At 42.6% G+C, this 15712-nt stretch overlaps 1 protein-coding gene across 1 annotated transcript in view; it reads left to right on the top strand.

Annotated features, from left to right (window-relative positions):
* The window catches only part of LOC311119680 (GRB2-related adapter protein-like), a gene marked incomplete at both ends in the record, with an annotated part of 16438 nt that extends 941 nt beyond the window's left edge, over window positions 1-15497 (top strand). Inside the window, 3 exons of the mRNA XM_084194347.1 lie at window positions 6780-6899; window positions 15147-15323; window positions 15479-15497. Of these exons, the coding sequence (XP_084050473.1) occupies window positions 6780-6899; window positions 15147-15323; window positions 15479-15497 (316 nt within the window). The remainder of the gene's footprint in view (window positions 1-6779; window positions 6900-15146; window positions 15324-15478) is intronic.
* Between the last annotated feature and the right edge of the window lie 215 nt (window positions 15498-15712).

The following is a 15712-nucleotide window of genomic DNA, read 5'->3' as shown; positions in this document are numbered from 1 at the left end:
TGATATACCTACTGTACCTAACCCTTATATACCTACTATACCTAACCCTGATATACCTAACCCTTATATACCTACTGTACCTAACCCTTATATACCTAACCCTTATATACCTAACCCTTATATACCTAACCCTGATATACCTAACCCTGATATACCTAAACCTGATATACCTACTATACCTAACCCTGATATACCTAACCCTTATATACCTACTGTACCTAACCCTTATATACCTAACCCTTATATACCTACTGTACCTAACCCTGATATACCTACTGTACCTAACCTGATATACCTAACCCTGATATACCTAACCCTTATATACCTGCTGTACCTAACCCTGATATACCTACTATACCTAACCCTGATATACCTAACCCTACTATACCTAACCCTTATATACCTACTGTACCTAACCCTGATATACCTACTATACCTAACCCTGATATACCTACTATACCTAACCCTGATATACCTACTATACCTAACCCCTATATACCTACTATACCTAACCCTTATATACCTACTGTACCTAACCCTTATATACCTACTGTACCTAACCCTGATATACCTACTGTACCTAACCCTTATATACCTACTATACCTAACCCCTATATACCTACTATACTACTAACCCTGATATACCTACTATACCTAACCCTTATATACCTACTATACCTAACCCTGATATACTACCTATACTATACCTACTATAACTAACCCTTATACCTTATATACCTACTATACCTAACCCCTATATACCCACTATACCTAACCCTGATATACCTACTATACCTAACCCTGATATACCTACTGTACCTAACCCTTATATACATACTATACCTAACCCTGATATACCTACTATACCTAACCCTGATATACCTACTATACCTAACTGTGATATACCTACTGTACCTAACCCTTATATACCTACTATACCTAACCCTGATATACCTACTATACCTAACCCCTATATACCTACTATACCTAACCCTTATATACCTACTATACCTAACCCTTATATACCTACTGTACCTAACCCTGATATACCTAACCCTTATGTACCTACTATACCTAACCCTGATATACCAAACCCTTATATACATACTATACCTAACCCTGATATACCTAACCCTTATGTACCTACTGTACCTAACCCTTATATACCTAATGTACCTAACCCTGACATACCTAACCCTGATATACCTACTATACCTAACCCTTATATACCTACTATACCTAACCCTGATATACCTACTATACCTAACCCTGATTTACCTACTATACCTAACCCTTATATACCTACTATACCTAACACTTATATACCTACTATACCTAACCCTGATATACCTACTATACCTAACCCTTATATACCTACTATACCTAACCCTGAATTACCTACTATACCTAACCCTTATATACCTACTATACCTAACCCTGATATACCTACTATACCTAACCCTGATAAAGCTACTATACCTAACCCTTATATACCTACTATACCTAACCCTGATATACCTACTATACCTAACCCTGATATACCTACTATACCTAACCCTGATATACCTACTATACCTAACCCTGATATACCTACTATACCTAACTCTTATATACCTACTATACCTAACCCTGATATACCTACTATACCTAACCCTTATATACCTACTATACCTAACCCTGATATACCTACTATACCTAACCCTTATATACCTACTATACCTAACCCTGATATACCTACTATACCTAACCCTGATATACCTACTATACCTAACCCTGATATACCTACTGTACCTAACCCTGATATACCTACTGTACCTAACCCTGATATACCTACTGTACCTAACCCTTATATACCTACTGTACCTAACCCTGATATACCTACTATACCTAACCCTGATATACCTACTATACCTAACCCTGATATATCTACTATACCTAACCCTTATATACCTACTATACCTAACCCTGATATACCTACTATACCTAACCCTGATATACCTACTATACCTAACCCTGATATATCTACTATACCTTACCCTGATATACCTACTATACCTAACCCTGATATACCTACTATACCTAACCCTGATATACCTACTATACCTAACCCTGATATACCTACTATACCTAACCCCTATATACCTACTATACCTAACCCTGATATACCTACTATACCTAACCCTGATATACCTACTATACCTAACCCTTATATACCTACTATACCTAACCCTGATATACCTACTATACCTAACCCTGATATACCTACTATACCTAACCCTGATATACCTACTATACCTAACCCTTATATACCTACTATACCTAACCCTGATATACCTACTATACCTACCCCTTATATACCTACTATACCTAACCCTGATATACCTACTATACCTAACCCTTGTATACCTACTATACCTAACCCTGATATACCTACTATACCTAACCCTGATATACCTACTATACCTAACCCTGATATACCTACTATACCTAACCCTTATATACCTACTATACTTAACCCTGATATACCTACTATACCTAACCCTGATATACCTACTATACCTAACCCTGATATACCTACTATACCTAACCCTTATATACCTAACCCTGATATACCTACTATACCTAACCCTGATATACCTACTATACCTAACCCTTATATACCTACTATACCTAACCCTGATATACCTACTATACCTAACCCTGATATACCTACTATACCTAACCCTGATATACCTACTATACCTAACCCTGATATACCTACTATACCTAACCCTTATATACCTACTATACCTAACCCTGATATACCTACTATACCTAACCCTGATATACCTACTATACCTAACCCTGATATTCCTACTATACCTAACCCTGATATACCTACTATACCTAACCCTTATATACCTACTGTACCTAACCCTGATATACTTACTATACCTAACCCTTATATACCTAACCCTGATATACCTGCTATACCTAACCCTGATATACCTACTATACCTAACCCTTATATACCTACTATACCTAACCCTGATATACCTACTATATCTAACCCTGATATACCTACTATACCCAACCCTTATATACCTACTATACCTAACCCATATATACCTACTATACCTAACCCTGATATAGCTACTATACCTAACCCTTATATACCTACTATACCTAACCCTTATATACCTACTATACCTAACCCTGATATACCTACTATACCTAACCCTGATATACCTACTATACCTAACCCTGATATACCTACTATACCTAACCCTGATATACCTACTATACCTAACCCTTATATACCTACTATACCTAACCCTGATATACCTACTATACCTAACCCTGATATACCTACTATACCTAACCCTGATATACCTACTATACCTAACCCTTATACACTTACTGTACCTAACCCTGATATACTTACTATACCTAACCCTTATATACCTAACCCTGATATACCTGCTATACCTAACCCTGATATACCTACTATATCTAACCCTGATATACCTACTATACCTAACCCTTATATACCTACTATACCTAACCCATATATACCTACTATACCTAACCCTGATATAGCTACTATACCTAACCCTTATATACCTACTATACCTAACCCTTATATACCTACTATACCTAACCCTGATATACCTACTACACCTAACCCTGATATACCTACTATACCTAACCCTGATATACCTACTATACCTAACCCTTATATACCTACTATACCTAACCCTGATATACCTACTATACCTAACCCTGATATACCTACTATACCTAACCCTGATATACCTACTATACCTAACCCTGATATACCTACTATACCTAACCCTTATATACCTACTGTACCTAACCCTGATATACTTACTATACCTAACCCTTATATACCTAACCCTGATATACCTGCTATACCTAACCCTGATATACCTACTATACCTAACCCTTATATACCTACTATACCTAACCCTGATATACCTACTATATCTAACCCTGATATACCTACTATACCTAACCCTTATATACCTACTATACCTAACCCATATATACCTACTATACCTAACCCTGATATAGCTACTATACCTAACCCTTATATACCTACTATACCTAACCCTGATATACCTACTATACCTAACCCTGATATACCTACTATACCTAACCCTGATACACCTACTATACCTAACCCTGATAAAGCTACTATACCTAACCCTGATATACCTACTATACCTAACCCTGATATACCTACTATACCTAACCCTGATATACCTACTATACCTAACCCTTATATACCTACTATACCTAACCCTGATATACCTACTATACCTAACCCTGATATACCTACTATACCTAACCCTGATATACCTACTATACCTAACCCTGATATACCTACTATACCTAACCCTTATATACCTACTATACCTAACCCTTATATACCTAACCCTGATATACCTACTATACCTAACCCTGATATACCTACTATACCTAACCCTGATATACCTACTATACCTAACCCTGATATACCTACTATACCTAACCCTTATATACCTACTATACCTAACCCTTATATACCTAACCCTTATATACCTACTATACCTAACCCTGATATATCTACTAAACCTACAGTGCCTTGCAAATGTATTCATCCCCCTTGGCGTTTTTACAACCTGTAATTTAAATGGCTGTCATGCAATGGACATACACAAAATAGTCCAAATTGGTGAAGTGAAATGAAAAAAATAACTTATTTCAAAAAAGTCAAAAAAATAAATAACGGAAAAGTGGTGCGTGCATATGTATTCACCCCCTTTGCTATGAAGCCCCTAAATAAGATCTGGTGCAACCAATTACCTTCAGAAGTCACATAATTAGTTAAATAAAGTCCACCTGTGTGCAATCTAAGTGTTACATGATCTGTCACATGATCTCAGTATATATACACCTGTTCTGAAAGGCCCCAGAGTCTACAACACCACTAAGCAAGGGGCACCACCAAGCAAGCGGCACCATGAAGACCAAGGAGCTCTCCAAACAGGTCAAGGACAAAGTTGTGGAGAAGTACAGATCAGGGTTGGGTTATAAAAAAAATTCAGAAACTGAACATCCCACAGAGCACCATTAAATCCATTTTTTTAAAATGGAAAGAATATGGCACCACAACAAACCTGCCAAGAGAGGGCCGCCCACCAAAACTCACGGACCAGGCAAGGAGGGCATTAATCAGAGAGGCAACAAAGAGACCAAAGATAACCCTGAAGGAGCTGCAAAGCTCCACAGCGGAGATTGGAGTATCTGTCCATAGGACCACTTTAAGCCGTACACTCCACAGAGCTGGGCTTTATGGAAGAGTGGCCAGAAAAAAGCCATTGCTTAAAGAAAAAAATAAGCAAACACGTTTGGTGTTCGCCAAAAGGCATGTGGGAGACTCCCCAAACATATGGAAGAAGGTACTCTGGTCAGATGAGAATAAAATCGAGCTTTTTGGCCATCAAGGAAAACACTATGTCTGGCGCAAACCCAACACCTCTCATCACCCCGAGAACACCATCCCCACAGTGAAGCATGGTGGTGGCAGCATCATGCTGTGAGGATGTTTTTCATCGGCAGGGACTGGGAAACTGGTCAGAATTGAAGGAATGATGGATGGCGCTAAATACAGGGAAATTCTTGAGGGAAACCTCTTTCAGTCTTCCAGAGATTTGAGACTGGGACGGAGGTTCACCTTCCAGCAGGACAATGACCCTAAGCATACTGCTAAAGCAACACTCGAGTGGTTTAAGGGGAAACATTTAAATGTCTTGGAATGGCCTAGTCAAAGCCCAGACCTCAATCCAATTGAGAATCTGTGGTATGACTTAAAGATTGCTGTACACCAGCGGAACCCATCCAACTTGAAGGAGCTGGAGCAGTTTTGCCTTGAAGAATGAGCAACAATCCCAGTGGCTAGAAGTACCAAGCTTATAGAGACATACCCTAAGAGACTTGCAGCTGTAATTTCTGCAAAAGGTGGCTCTACAAAGTATTGACTTTGGGGGGGGGGTGAATAGTTATGCACGCTCAAGGTGTCAACGGGTGCTGAAGGTGGGTGTGGTGCAGGAATCAAGCACAGGACGCAGAAACTAAGTCCAAAAGACTTTAGTGAAATATTCACGTAGTACACGAGCCCAACAAGCCCGGAGGCGAAATAAAGGCGCACACAGGCGTCAAACAACAGGCGCACTAACATGTGGAAAACCCTCTCCAAACAACGGAGGGAAACACGTAGCACAGAACACCAAACAGAAGCGTAATCACACACAACACCTGACACACACAACGAGAACTAAATAGGACACTAATGAAGACTAACTAGAAACAGGTGTACAACATCAAGACCAAACCAAACGAACATGAAACATACAACGGTGGCAGCGAGTACTCCGGGGACGACGACCGCCGAAACCTGCCCGAGCAAGGAGGAGGAGCCGCCTCGGCCGAAACCGTGACACAAGGTCTTTTTTTTGGTCTTATTTCTTGTTTGTTTCACAATAAAAAATATGTTGCATCTTCAAAGTGGTAGGCACGTTGTGTAAATCAAATGATACAAACCCCCCAAAAAATCTATTTTAATTCCAGGTTGTAAGGCAACAAAATAGGAAAAATGCCAAGGGGGGTGAATACTTTCGCAAGCCACTATATACCTACTGTACCTATAACCCTCACCCGTAAGAGACAGGGAGGGACGGTGCGTGGGTATTTGGTATCCATAAGGGGTGTGTGTGTGTTTGTGTGTTTGTGTGTAGGTGGTTTGTGGGCCCTGTGTCCAGGCAGCAGGCTGAGCAGCGGTTGCGTCGGGAAGAGAGCGGAGTGTTCCTCATTAGAGAGTCAGAGAGTTCACCGGGAGAGTTCTCTGTTTCTGTCAGGTACAACACACAAACACATCCTCTGTTGTGTAATGAAGAGGCCGACTGAACCAGATGGTTTCAGTGTGTAATTAAATTAAATTAATTGTCACATGCTCCGAATACGACAGGTGTAGACTACCGTGAAATGTTCACTGACGAGCCCTTTCCCAACAGTGCAGAGTTCAAAAGTAAGAACAATTAGCAAAAAAAGGAAAAAGGAAATAATAACACAATAAAATAACAATAATGAGGCTATATACAAGGGGTACCAGTACTGAGTCAATGAGCAGGGGTACCAGGTAGTAATGAGGATATATATACAAGGGGTACCAGTACTGAGTCAATGAGCAGGGGTACCAGGTAGTAATGAGACTATATACAAGGGGTACCAGGTAGTAATGAGACTATATACAAGGGGTACCAGGTAGTAATGAGACTATATACAGGGAGTACCAGTACTGAGTCAATGAGCAGGGGTACCAGGTAGTAATGAGACTATATACAAGGGGTACCAGGTAGTAATGAGACTATATACAGGGAGTACCAGGTAGTAATGAGACTATATACAGGGAGTACCAGTACTGAGTCAATGAGCAGGGGTACCAGGTAGTAATGAGACTATATACAAGGGGTACCAGGTAGTAATGAGACTATATACAAGGGGTACCAGGTAGTAATGAGACTATATACAGGGAGTACCAGTACTGAGTCAATGAGCAGGGGTACCAGGTAGTAATGAGACTATATACAAGGGGTACCAGGTAGTAATGAGACTATATACAAGGGGTACCAGGTAGTAATGAGACTATATACAGGGAGTACCAGTACTGAGTCAATGAGCAGGGGTACCAGGTAGTAATGAGACTATATACAAGGGGTACCAGGTAGTAATGAGACTATATACAGGGAGTACCAGGTAGTATTGAGGCTATATACAGGGAGTACCAGTACTGAGTCAATGTCCAGGGGTACCAGGTAGTAATGAGACTATATACAGGGGGTACCAGTACTGAGTCCATGTCCAGGGGTACCAGGTAGTAATGAGACTATATACAGGGGGTACCAGTACTGAGTCAATGTGCAGGGGTACCAGGTAGTAATGAGACTATATACAGGGAGTACCAGGTAGTAATGAGACTATATACAGGGAGTACCAGGTAGTAATGAGACTATATACAGGGAGTACCAGGTAGTAATGAGACTATATACAGGGAGTACCAGGTAGTAATGAGACTATATACAGGGAGTACCAGGTAGTAATGAGACTATATACAGGGGGTACCAGGTAGTAATGAGACTATATACAGGGAGTACCAGTACTGAGTCAATGAGCAGGGGTACCAGGTAGTTGAGGTGATTGAGGTAATATATACATTTACATTTACATTTTAGTCATTTAGCAGACGCTCTTATCCAGAGCGACTTACAGTTAGTGAGTGCATACATTTTTCATACTGCCCCCCCGTGGGAATATATATATATATATATATATATATATATATATATATATATATATATATAGGTAGGGGTAAGTGACTAGACAATCAGGATAGATAATAAACAGAGAGGGGTAACAGGTCCATATAGGTACTAGGTAATAAACAGAGAGGGGTAACAGGTCCATATAGGCACTAGGTAATAAACAGAGAGGGGTAACAGGTCCATATAGGTACTAGGTAATAAACAGAGAGGGGTAACAGGTCCATATAGGTACTAGGTAATAAACAGAGAGGGGTAACAGGTCCATATAGGTACTAGGTAATAAACAGAGAGGGGTAACAGGTCCATATAGGTACTAGGTAATAAACAGAGAGGGGTAACAGGTCCATATAGGCACTAGGTAATAAACAGAGAGGGGTAACAGGTCCATATAGGTACTAGGTAATAAACAGAGAGGGGTAACAGGTCCATATAGGTACTAGGTAATAAACAGAGAGGGGTAACAGGTCCATATAGGCACTAGGTAATAAACAGAGAGGGGTAACAGGTCCATATAGGTACTAGGTAATAAACAGAGAGGGGTAACAGGTCCATATAGGTACTAGGTAATAAACAGAGAGGGGTAACAGGTCCATATAGGTACTAGGTAATAAACAGAGAGGGGCAACAGGTCCATATAGGTACTAGGTAATAAACAGAGAGGGGTAACAGGTCCATATAGGTACTAGGTAATAAACAGAGAGGGGGAACAGGTCCATATAGGTACTAGGTAATAAACAGAGAGGGGTAACAGGTCCATATAGGTACTAGGTAATAAACAGAGAGGGGTAACAGGTCCATATATGTACTAGGTAATAAACAGAGAGGGGTAACAGGTCCATATAGGTACTAGGTAATAAACAGAGAGGGGTAACAGGTCCATATAGGTACTAGGTAATAAACAGAGAGGGGTAACAGGTCCATATAGGTACTAGGTAATAAACAGAGAGGGGTAACAGGTCCATATAGGTACTAGGTAATAAACAGAGAGGGGTAACAGGTCCATATAGGTACTAGGTAATAAACAGAGAGGGGTAACAGGTCCATATAGGTACTAGGTAATAAACAGAGAGGGGTAACAGGTCCATATAGGTACTAGGTAATAAACAGAGAGGGGTAACAGGTCCATATAGGTACTAGGTAATAAACAGAGAGGGGTAACAGGTCCATATAGGTACTAGGTAATAAACAGAGAGGGGTAACAGGTCCATATAGGTACTAGGTAATAAACAGAGAGGGGTAACAGGTCCATATAGGTACTAGGTAATAAACAGAGAGGGGTAACAGGTCCATATAGGTACTAGGTAATAAACAGAGAGGGGTAACAGGTCCATATAGGTACTAGGTAATAAACAGAGAGGGGTAACAGGTCCATATAGGTACTAGGTAATAAACAGAGAGGGGTAACAGGTCCATATAGGTACTAGGTAATAAACAGAGAGGGGTAACAGGCCCATATAGGTACTAGGTAATAAACAGAGAGGGGTAACAGGTCCATATAGGTACTAGGTAATAAACAGAGAGGGGTAACAGGTCCATATAGGTACTAGGTAATAAACAGAGAGGGGTAACAGGTCCATATAGGTACTAGGTAATAAACAGAGAGGGGTAACAGGTCCATATAGGTACTAGGTAATAAACAGAGAGGGGTAACAGGTCCATATAGGCACTAGGTAATAAACAGAGAGGGGTAACAGGTCCATATAGGTACTAGGTAATAAACAGAGAGGGGTAACAGGTCCATATAGGTACTAGGTAATAAACAGAGAGGGGTAACAGGCCCATATAGGTACTAGGTAATAAACAGAGAAGGGTAACAGGTCCATATAGGTACTAGGTAATAAACAGAGAGGGGTAACAGGCCCATATAGGTACTAGGTAATAAACAGAGAGGGGTAACAGGTCCATATAGGTACTAGGTAATAAACAGAGAGGGGTAACAGGTCCATATAGGTACTAGGTAATAAACAGAGAGGGGTAACAGGTCCATATAGGTACTAGGTAATAAACAGAGAGGGGTAACAGGTCCATATAGGTACTAGGTAATAAACAGAGAGGGGCAACAGGTCCATATAGGTACTAGGTAATAAACAGAGAGGGGTAACAGGCCCATATAGGTACTAGGTAATAAACAGAGAGGGGTAACAGGCCCATATAGGTACTAGGTAATAAACAGAGAGGGGTAACAGGTCCATATAGGTACTAGGTAATAAACAGAGAGGGGTAACAGGTCCATATAGGTACTAGGTAATAAACAGAGAGGGGTAACAGGCCCATATAGGTACTAGGTAATAAACAGAGAGGGGTAACAGGTCCATATAGGTACTAGGTAATAAACAGAGGAGCAGCAGCGTGTGTGAAAGTGTGTCTCTGTGTGAGTTAATCAGGGTCAGGGTCAGTGAAGGAAAGTCTGAGTTCTATTTAAACATCCTTTGTGCCTCAGAAGCTATAAATACCCTCCATCATGCTGCTGATCACGTGTCCTACTGTGTTGGACCACACACACACACACACACACACACACACACACACACACACACACACACATACACACAGGCACACACACACACACACAGGCACACAGCAGAACAAACGCACAGGCGCACAGTGGTGTGTTAATAATCTGGGTCAGAGATCTGACGATTGTGATGTCACACATTTAATCATCACAGATCGATGATCGGCTGTCAGCTAGAGAGGAAACTGTCTGTTCATTCGGACCTCTCACACTCTCTAGTACACACACAGTCACAGAAACACACACACACACACACACACACACACACACACAGTCACAGAAACACACACACACACACACAGTCACAGAAACACACACACACACACACAGTCACAGAAACACACACACACACACACACACACAGTCACAGAAACACACACACACACACACAGTCACAGAAACACACACACACACACACAGTCACAGAAACACACACACACACACACACACACACACACACAGTCACAGAAACACACACACACACACACACAGAACAGAGAACGGGATTTTCTCCCGCTGCCTGCAGGGGGTGACACAAGCCTTCCCCCTTACTCTACACTTCCCAACAAACTGGCTCCAGAGCTGTTCTGATTGTTGTTAGCAAATATATATATATATATATTTTCACCTTTATTTAACCAGGTAAGCCAGTTGAGGACAAGTTCTCATTTACAACTGCGACCTGGCCAAGATAAAGCAAAGCAGTGCGATTAAAACAACAACACAGAGTTACATATGGGGTATAACAAAACATAAAGTCAAAAATACAACAGAAATAAATATATATACAGTGTGTGCGAATGTAGTAAATTATGGAGGTAAGGCAATAAATAGGCCATAGTGCAAAATAGTTACAATTTCGTATTAACACTGGAATGCTAGATGTGCAAGAGATTATGTGCAAATAGAGATACTGGGGTGCAAATTAGCAAAATAAATAACAATATAGGGATGAGGTAGTTGGGTGGGCTAATTACAGATGGGCTGTGTACAGGTGCAGTGATCGGTAAGCTGCTCTGACAACTGATGCTTAAAGTTAGTGAGGGAGATAAGAGTCTCCAGCTTCAGAGATTTTTGCAGTTCGTTCCAGTCATTGGCAGCAGAGAACTGGAAGGAACGGCGGACCTACTAATGACGGCTGTATTACCAGACCTGGCCACGGGGGGGCAGAGTGGCGCTACTCCTGTTCTGATTGTTGTTAGTAATAGAGGACTAATGACGGCTGTATTACCAGACCTGGCCACGGGGGGGCAGAGTGACTCTACTCCTGCTCTGATTGTTGTTAGTAATAGATGACTAATGACGGCTGTATTACCAGACCTGGCCACGGGGGGGCAGAGTTGCTCTACTCCTGTTCTGATTGTTGTTAGTAATAGATGACTAATGACGGCTGTATTACCAGACCTGGCCACGGGGGGGCAGAGTGGCTCTACTCCTGTTCTGATTGTTGTTAGTAATAGATGACTAATGATGGCTGTATTACCAGACCTGGCCACGGGGGGGCAGAGTGGCTCTACTCCTGTTCTGATTGTTGTTAGTAATAGATGACTAATGACGGCTGTATTACCAGACCTGGCCACGGGGGGGCAGAGTTGCTCTACTCCTGTTCTGATTGTTGTTAGTAATAGATGACTAATGATGGCTGTATTACCAGACCTGGCCACGGGGGGGCAGAGTGGCTCTACTCCTGTTCTGATTGTTGTTAGTAATAGATGACTAATGATGGCTGTATTACCAGACCTGGCCACGGGGGGGCAGAGTTGCTCTACTGCAGTAGGAAGGCTAGACACAAAACACCTCCAGTTTTCCTCCTCCTTCACATTAAAACTTATCAGGAGTTATTTATCTCAGCGTGATCAAAGGAGAGATTTAATGAGTAGAGGTGTTGTTAAAGGGTAGCTCAAAGCACTGCTCTCTGTGTGTGTGGCAGGTTAGATTAATGTGAAAAAAATATCAACGCAATATGTTAAGTTTTGGTCCCATGTTTCATGACCTGAAATTAAAGAGCCCAGAAATGTTCCATAACGCACAAAAAGCTTATTTCTCTAAAATGTTGTGCACACATTTGTTTACATCCCTGTTAGTGAGCATTTCTCCTTTGCCAAGATAATCCATCCACCTGACAGGTGTGGCATATCAAGAAGCTGATTAAACAGCATTACACAGGTGCACCTTGTGCTGGGGACAATAAAAGGCCACTCTAAAATGTGCAGTTTTGTCACACAACACAATACCACAGATGCTCCCAAGTGGGTGGGCCTATACCCTCCCAGGCCCACCCATAGCTGTGCCCCTGCCCAGTCATGTGAAATCCATTGATTAGGGCCTAATGAATCTATTTCAATTGATTGATTTCCTTAATATGAACTGTAACTCAGTAAAATCTTTGAAATGATATGATACCTTGATGGTGTGTTTTATACTGGAGCCGTCCGCTACACAGGGAGGAAGGGAGTTGGTGTGTTTTATACTGGAGCCGTCCGCTACACAGGGAGGAAGGGAGTTGGTGTGTTTTATACTGGAGCCGTCCGCTACACAGGGAGGAAGGGAGTTGGTGTGTTTTATACTGTAGCCGTCCGCTACACAGGGAGGAAGGGAGTTGGTGTGTTTTATACTGGAGCCGTCCGCTACACAGGGAGGAAGGGAGTTGGTGTGTTTTATACTGGAGCCGTCCGCTACACAGGGAGGAAGGGAGTTGGTGTGTTTTATACTGGAGCCGTCCGCTACACAGGGAGGAAGGGAGTTGGTGTGTTTTATACTGGAGCCGTCCGCTACACAGGGAGGAAGGGAGTTGGTGTGTTTTATACTGGAGCCGTCCGCTACACAGGGAGGAAGGGAGTTGGTGTGTTTTATACTGGAGCCGTCCGCTACACAGGGAGGAAGGGAGTTGGTGTGTTTTATACTGGAGCCGTCCGCTACACAGGGAGGAAGGGAGTTGGTGTGTTTTATACTGGAGCCGTCCGCTACACAGGGAGGAAGGGAGTTGGTGTGTTTTATACTGGAGCCGTCCGCTACACAGGGAGGAAGGGAGTTGGTGTGTTTTATACTGGAGCCGTCCGCTACACAGGGAGGAAGGGAGTTGGTGTGTTTTATACTGGAGCCGTCCGCTACACAGGGAGGAAGGGAGTTGGTGTGTTTTATACTGGAGCCGTCCGCTACACAGGGAGGAAGGGAGTTGGTGTGTTTTATACTGGAGCCGTCCGCTACACAGGGAGGAAGGGAGTTGGTGTGTTTTATACTGTAGCCGTCCGCTACACAGGGAGGAAGGGAGTTGGTGTGTTTTATACTGGAGCCGTCCGCTACACAGGGAGGAAGGGAGTTGGTGTGTTTTATACTGGAGCCGTCCGCTACACAGGGAGGAAGGGAGTTGGTGTGTTTTATACTGGAGCCGTCCGCTACACAGGGAGGAAGGGAGTTGGTGTGTTTTATACTGGAGCCGTCCGCTACACAGGGAGGAAGGGAGTTGGTGTGTTTCTCACGATAGTAGAAGTATGATTAAATTAATCAGTTTCTGACATGTCAACCACTTCTAGAACAGAACACATTCTCTCTCTCTCTCTCTCTCTCTCTCTCTCTCTCTCTCTCTCTCTCTCTCTCTCTCTCTCTCTCTCTCTCTCTCTCTCTCCCTCTGTCTCTCTCTCTCTCTCTCTCTCTCTCTCTCTCTCTCTCTCTCTCTCTCTCTCTCTCTCTCTCTCTCTCTCGCTCTCTCTCTCTCTTTCATTATCTGTCCCCCTCTCCTTCTCTCTCCTTTTCTCTCTCTCTCTCTCTCTTTCCTTCTCTCTCTCTCTCTCTCTCTCTCTCTCTCTCTCTCTCTCTCTCTCTCTCTCTCTCTCTCTCTCTCTCTCTCTCTGTCTCTCTCTCTCTCTGTTTATATCTCTCTCTCTCTCTTTCATTATCTGTCCCCCTCTCCTTCTCTCTCCTTTTCTCTCTCTCTCTCTCTCTTTCCTTCTCTGTCACTCTCTCCTCTCTCTCTCTCTCTCTCTCTCTCTTTCCTTCTCTGTCACTCTCTCTCCTCTCTCTCTCTCTCTCTCTTTCATTATCTGTCCCCCTCTCCTTCTCTCTCCTTTTCTCTCTCTCTCTCTCTCTCTCTCTCTTTCCTTCTCTGTCACTCTCTCTCTCTCTCTCTCTCTCTCTCTCTCTTTCCTTCTCTGTCACTCTCTCTCTCTCTCTCTCTCTCTCTCTCTCTCTCTGTCACTCTCTCCTCCTCCTCCTCTCTCTCTCTCTCTCTCTCTCTCTCTCTCTCTCTCTCTCTCTCTCTCTCTCTCTAGCTATGGCGACATGGTGGAGCACTTCCTGGTTCTCGAGGGGTTGGGTCAGTACTGTGTGTGGGAGGAGACTTTCTCATCTCTCAACCGATTGGTCGACTTCTACAGATCACACAGCATCGCCCGGGAGAGACCTGTCTACCTGACCGACCCTCCACACACACCTTCACACACCCCTCTGCACACACACACACCTGCACACCCCTCCACACACACTGCCATGCATCTACCAGACCCTAACCCAAACCCCTACACACCTCTACGAACACACACACACACCCCTAACCCGTATCTAGCCGAGCACCACACCCCTAACCCTAACCCACACCACCCAGCTCCAGCCTGCTACTCTAAAAGAGGAGAACCAAGCAGGGACCTGCACTGGGGCTATGCTACCCCTACATAACCTCACACACATCTACATAACCACACACACATCTACATAACCACACACACATCTACATAACCACACACACATCTACATAACCACACACACATCTACATAACCACACACACACATCTACATAACCACACACACATCTACATAACCACACACACACATCTACATA

The sequence above is a fragment of the Coregonus lavaretus genome, assembly GCF_964263955.1.
Source record: "Coregonus lavaretus genome assembly, contig: HAP1_SCAFFOLD_4809, whole genome shotgun sequence".
Lineage (NCBI taxonomy): Eukaryota > Metazoa > Chordata > Actinopteri > Salmoniformes > Salmonidae > Coregonus > Coregonus lavaretus.
Note: the sequence above shows the minus strand (reverse complement) of the source record. Positions and strands in the feature narration are given on the sequence as shown.